This window comes from Curcuma longa, unplaced genomic scaffold (assembly GCF_044706935.1).
Source record: "Curcuma longa cultivar G26 ecotype Majalengka, Jawa Barat unplaced genomic scaffold, ITB_CL_G26_1.1 contig_20771, whole genome shotgun sequence".
NCBI classification, from domain to species: domain Eukaryota; kingdom Viridiplantae; phylum Streptophyta; class Magnoliopsida; order Zingiberales; family Zingiberaceae; genus Curcuma; species Curcuma longa.
The window spans coordinates 264-6,722 of record NW_027431479.1 but is presented as its reverse complement, the minus strand read 5'-3'; the positions used below and the strand labels follow the sequence as shown (position 1 = coordinate 6,722).

Here is a 6,459-nt window from a genome sequence, read left to right as displayed (position 1 = left end):
CGTTCAAGCCAATCGCGGTAGGAAGAATAACTATGAAAGAAGGAGCGAGGTTGAAGATGGTCAATTCGCGTACCTGTACATGTAGGGAAAGAGGATTATATAGATTGAGAAGAGAGAGAATGATATCGACTCAATTTATCATTAATTAAGGAGAATATCTATGCAGTTAAATTTTGTCAGAGGAGATGTCTTATTAAAGTGTGAAAAATATCTTGTCATGATCATTACGGTGTGGAAAATATCCCCTTATGGCCATAATAACATAAAGTTGTATCATTAAGCATGATAACAAGTAACAGAGGCAGATTGTCATGTCTCATAATTTTTTGACAGTGACAATGTAACTAACTGAGAAAGATAGGAATCGATCTGTTATTAGGTAAGGCCTTGGTGGAGAAGTTGGCTTTGAGTAGGGCTAAGTAGGGCTGAGTAGGGTCGGGAGGTCGGGAGGTCGAGCATGATCGAGTGGAATCGGAGTTCGGTTGATAAAGTTCGAGCTCGATTGAGGGAGTATGAGCTCGGTTGATGGACTCCGAGCTCGGCTGAAGGAGTCTGAGCTAGGCCACGTTCTCGATGGATCATTGAGAGCTATGACTCTTGCTCTCGACATCTTGACGCTTAGTTTGGACAAGATGAGGAAGCTGAACTGAGAGTCAAGCAGACTATGGTCAGTAAAGCCCGAAGTCGGATGGATCATGGCTGAGTCTAAGTAGATGGGCAAGTAACCGAGTAGGAATTCCAAGTGAGTTGAGTGAATTGGAGCGGGTGGAATCCATTCAATCCTGATATTAAATCAAGTCATCCTCCTTTTGTCCAACGTGTCCCGACAAGTCATCCACCTCCCGTCCGACATGTCTTGATTTTGGACTGATCCACAACAGCTTACTTAGTATTTAAAATAATTTTATGACTACATTATCGACTTAATTATTTATATTATCTTAACCTTGTTTACTTAAATTTAATATTTCTTTAATTTAAATGCTTGCTATTTGATCGCTAAGTGCTAAGGGCATCCACAATAGGGGTATTTGGAGCAGATATTTGGAGAAATATCCGCTCGCATCAAATATCCCCTATTGGAGGCGGATATTTGACCGAAGATTTGAAATCACCGGATTAAGAGTTATAACCAGTGATTGCAAATATTTTATTATAAATATATATATATTAATTAAAAATGAATAAAAAAAATTGAAAGTAAAAAAAAAAATAACCATGGTGATCGACCAAGTGGTCGACCACCATGGTGTGGTCGACCAGTGGTCGACCACATGGTCACTTTTTTTTTTTTACTTTCAATTCTTTGGTTAGTTATTTTTAATTAATGAATTTTTATTTAAGTTTTAAAAAATTATAAATTATAAATAAGTTTATTTAAATATAAATTAATAAAATAATAAAGGGATTTATAATTGAAAGTGAGATAATGGGAATAGGTGGGACCCACAAATATTTGGTTTGTGGGATATTTGATTGTGAAAGTTGGGATATTTGAGGAAGGAGATATTTGATTGATGATGTGGATGTGGGGACCACAAATACTCGGATGAAATATCTCCATCCATTGTGGATGCCCTTATGCTATGTATACTTGATAATGCTATGTTTACTTGATAAAGCGGATGAAGAAAAGAAAGGAATCTTTAGGGAAAATAAATCCCTAGGGAAGAGAAATGTATCTACCGATCCTCTGTCCCCCTCCCATGCTTGTTTATTTTGATGAATAATGGATGAACCTATGTCTAAAATACCCTACTGCTCCGTTGGGTAGCCGGAGAAGGCTCAAGAACTTCCGTTGTTTATTTTTTTGTGACGAAGTTTATCCTGTTCTTGCTCTAGATCGGTTGAGGAAGCCTTGTTTGCTCAATTGATTGCGCGGATTGTTGCTTATTCTGTGGATTTCTTCCGGTATAGGAGTTGCAATCGTGCATCTCGAAGGGATCGAAGCGAAACATGAATCACTGCGTGATGCAACAGGTGAACGCCTTTGCTGCTTGCGAAGAGATTGGGGCTACCTTCGCTGTCGCCGAGTGGAGGACCCAGGTGTTCTGCCCCAAGCCTCGGCTCGGTTCGTTCGCCGCCGTCGCTGGTCCTGAACGGCCTCTTCGGTGGCGAACCCCGTTGTCCGCGACGCCTGCTTCGGCAACGACCGCCCGCTGCAGTTCGCCGGCCTAGTTACGCATTTGCAGCGATTGACGGCGGCCTAGTTCGATCAGACGAAGAAGACTCGGCGGAAAGCAAGAAAACGAGGAAGGATATTTGTGTCATTTTATTTTCCATCCTTCGCTTTCTGCCCAATTTGGAGGAGATTGATTTTGGTAAAAAATTGATCCGCGGATGGATTATCTTTCCCTTCCCTCGTAAAATCTTAGAAAAGTAAACAGCGGATGGATGAATACTGAGGAAAACTTTCCTCAGTTTTCCTTTCCGCGCTCCCAAATAAACGGACCATTAGAGCAGTTGAACTGAACCAGCCCTGAAAATTTCCCGGTTGATTTGTCGTGCAAGTTTCCCGCATTACCTACTCGAAGGCCACGTCACCCGGGCAACTTTATGGGTGGCTCAACCCTTCTTTCCAGTTCCGCAGCACAAAATGTCAATCGTGACGAACGGGACGAAGACTTCTGGCTCGAGAACCGCGCGCGGATCCTCCGCCCTCTCCCTCGCCTCGACCCCTTCGTCGATTCGTCTGCTCCTCGATGCTTCGTCCTTCGCGAGCAGTCGGTTTGTCGATGGATTTCGGGAGGCTTTTCTGGGCTTTGATGCTGGTGCTGCTCGTTCCTGGATCGGTCCTCGCTGGCGACATCGTGCACGATGACGACGACATCCCCAAGCAGCCCGGATGCTCCAACAAATTCATTCTGGTAAGTTCCGTCCTAGGTTCCTTTCTTTGTGCCCTGGTTTGCTGGAAGACGTCGGTTTGTCGAGCGGTTGAGCACCGACGGTTGTCGGATTTTGCAAGTTTTTGCCTCGAGTTAGGTTGGTTGCTGGTGAGGAGATTGGATTTTTGCAGTTTTTCTTCTTCTTCTTTTGGCTTGACAATCTTAGTGATTGTCTTGAATCTTCAACTTTTGGGCTCTTCAAATGGGATGAGTTTTGTGTTGTGTGTTGGTAAAAGTCAAACAAGGAGGCTCTGTGATTTTCGACTCTGCCTGTGGTGGATAAGTTACGAAGACTATGAGCTTGTGGGTGGTTTTTAACTTCCTATTTCCTGTTCGGTGATTAATAAGTTAAGCTTGCCCTTAATCGCTATTCGTTTTTCAATATTATTGATGTCTTCGCAGGCGTTTCTCCGCCTGCTTTTGGGTTAATTGTATCACCTTGACCTTATTTCCTTATCCATCTTAGCAAGAATGTGAGGTTTTGGATGTCAGAATGTGAATTTCTAGAGGCGGAGGTGGTAACATGAGCGTAGGTAAAAAAAACTTGCAGTCTTCTCAAAAAAAGGATTTTGCTATCTTGGCCAATTTCGACTTCATCATTAATGGTTGTATTTTTGTGTAATGCGTTTTTTTTTTTTGTTAAATTACAACTGTCATTAGGCAGCAGAATCTTGCACACTAATACAGAAGTGAGATTTAACCTATGGTGTTTTTGCCAAGTATGCCAATATCTTATCTTTACCACTAGTATTTGTCTTAATGGTACATGTGGACTATTCATGTGTTTGAACAAGTTGCAAATTGTGACTTTGAAGTTTAGTCTTATCCTCCGTCCGCAAGCTCAGCTTCAGCCAATCTTTAAGGTCAGTGTACTGGGATTGAAGATATGAGGGAGAGGAGTGAAAGTGACACACAAGTTTTACAAGATGATGGAACCCAATATGTAAGTTTGTGCTCTTTTCTCTCCCCTCCTAACTTTTCATCCAAGTAAACATAGCCGAAGTGAGTTTGACTTGAGATGTTGCCATGTGGAGCTGCCAATCATAATACATGCACTAACCTAATACAATTACTTACAAGCTTGGATCTTGCAAGTCAATCAATTGCATTATATGCATGGACTTTGCATCTAGTCGACCACTTTACAAGCTTAGATCCTGTGAGCTGACTATTCACATTTCTAGTGTGAGCCCATGAGCTGATTTGTTTCTTAATGAGCCTACACCCTAATGACACTTCAGGTAAGGACTTGGTGGGTTGGTGCTTATTACATTGCGAGCATGGATCCCCATGAGTCGGTTGATCCTTTTCTTGGGATTTTAGCTTACACATGGTTGGAATCCTAGCTCCCAGGTCATCCGTGCTGGATAAGAGTTTCAGATGTGTTGTGTAGATTTCATATACTACATATTAGGTGCCCATAGTTGATCCACTGCCTAAAATTATCCCCAAGGAATCCCTCTTCTATGAGGCTGTCTTGGATATTGCATGAATGTTGTATAGTTCATCCCAACTCCCTTTGGTCAATTGGACACCTAGAAAGGGTTTTCAGCTATCCTTATCATGTAAGGCTCCAAGGCATTGCAAAGGTTGGGATGTTGATCAGATTTGATGTGCTTAAAAGGATTTTTGATGCATCCGTACTCTAGAAGTGTCTCTTGATATTTTGCAAAGCAGATAGTAGATCTTAAGTTCTTACAATCGGCCAATTGCTGAAAAAAGGTTCCAAGGGCATCACTATAGTCTTTGTTGTGTTAGAATGAACGCCTGAACAAGACAATTCTTTGAGAGAAGAAGCATCATTATGCCCACTAGAAGTGAGAAAATCATATAGGCTGTTGGTGTGGTTATGATGGGTGCATGAGTTATTGGATTGCCCACAACTTTGGGAGTCCAACAGCAACAGGCATTTGTGGCACCATTTGCTTACTAGCTACATCAGGTTTCCAGCAGATTGAGATAGTCTATAGCTCCAAATGGGATTCTTCCCAAAAGACACAGGATATCATGGAGGAAGCTTCAATATTGCAATTCAGTCTTTCATAAGCAAACAAAACAGTTTGAGATGTTATGTTTGACAAAAGAAAAACTCTACCTGCCTTGAGATCAACATACTGAATTCTTTATTCAACATCTTGTCTAGCTACTTTCTGAGATGCCTGTGGTCTAGCTTGAGAAGGTAGATTAAAATAATTATTAGTATAATATTTCACAAGGACTGACTTATCTCTTGGCGCAACGGTTCTGTGACAGAGGTCACAGGTTCACTAGAAAGGCAAGGTATGCAAGATCCTTTCCCCGGATCACATGCCCCCTGACTTATCTCTTGTTCTCTATTACTCGACTATGCAAGGTATCACATGCCCCCTCTGTGCTGAATAAATACTTTTTTTTTCTCTTGCACTTCATACCAGGTGAAAGTGCCAATCTGGGTTAACAACACAGAAGATAGAGAACTTGTTGGCGTTGGTGCTCGATTTGGCCGTAGAATAGTGTCAAAAGAGAAGCATTCTAACCGTACTCGTCTTTCCCTTTCAGATCCTTCTGATTGCTGCACTGAACTGAAGGAAAAGGTTTTTATTTCTTTTCATCAAGTACTCTTCTCAAATTCATGCATAAAAACCATATTGACATTGATCCTTGGGTTATGCATTGGAACTTCATTTTCTTAGCTTGCTGGGGATGTCCTACTAGTACACAGGGGGAAATGCAAATTCACAACAAAGGCGAAAATTGCTGAAGCTGCTGGAGCATCTGCTATACTAATTATAAACAGTCACAGAGGTGAATGCAGTTCCTATTCTCTAGCTAGTGAAAAAAAGAACCTTAGTTGAGGAGTAATTCTGTTGTATATATGAAGAATGAATGACTATTGCATTATTGGCATCTGAATTTTGCTTTATTATCATCATTAAAATTTCCTGCACTTTAATGTGGCCAGCCGAGATGTGTTGAAGATTTCAAATTTTGGTCCACCTATAAGATTTTGAATTTTCTTTAATATCCTGGCATTTGATTGACAGAATTATACAAGATGGTTTGTGATCCAAATGAAAGAGATTTAAATATAACGATTCCTGCCGTAATGCTTCCACAAGATGCAGGTGCAAGCTTAGAAAGGGTTCTTCAACTTGGTTCCTCAGGTAAGTTCTCTTAAGTATGACATATGGACTTTTAAGTATAGTTTAGATAAAATGAAGTTAAGCAAAATTTTCTGTCTCTTGTCTAATTTACAAACCAAAGTACAAAATGTCTGTATTTCCTTGTTAATCTGCTTACAACTTAGAAAAATATTGCAACAATGGTGAATTTTAGTTCTTTAAATGAATTGAGCAGCACAGTCAGCTCATTTTGACATCTCTATGTGGGTGGACAAACTACATTAGAGATGAAGACATTTGTATATTTTATTGACATGTGCCGGACATGACAAAATCTTTACCTTGTAAAATTTGTTTTGATAACAGCTTATCCTAAAAGTTTACCTAACAACCACAATAACAACAAAACCTTTATCCCACTACGCGGGGTGGCTATATGGATTTTCCTATGCCATTGGACTCAATTCTCTATT

The 6,459-nt window shown here is 40.6% G+C and overlaps 1 protein-coding gene across 1 annotated transcript; it reads left to right on the top strand.

Moving 5' to 3' along the window:
* Nucleotides 1–2,624: 2,624 nt before the first annotated feature.
* Nucleotides 2,625–6,028, top strand: LOC141817520 (signal peptide peptidase-like 5; the record flags this gene model as incomplete). Its single annotated transcript, XM_074705163.1, has 4 exons — nt 2,625–2,867; nt 5,300–5,458; nt 5,558–5,669; nt 5,909–6,028. Coding segments are annotated over exons 1-4 (556 nt in total), but the record flags the coding sequence as incomplete, so codon positions are not given.
* Between the last annotated feature and the right edge of the window lie 431 nt (nt 6,029–6,459).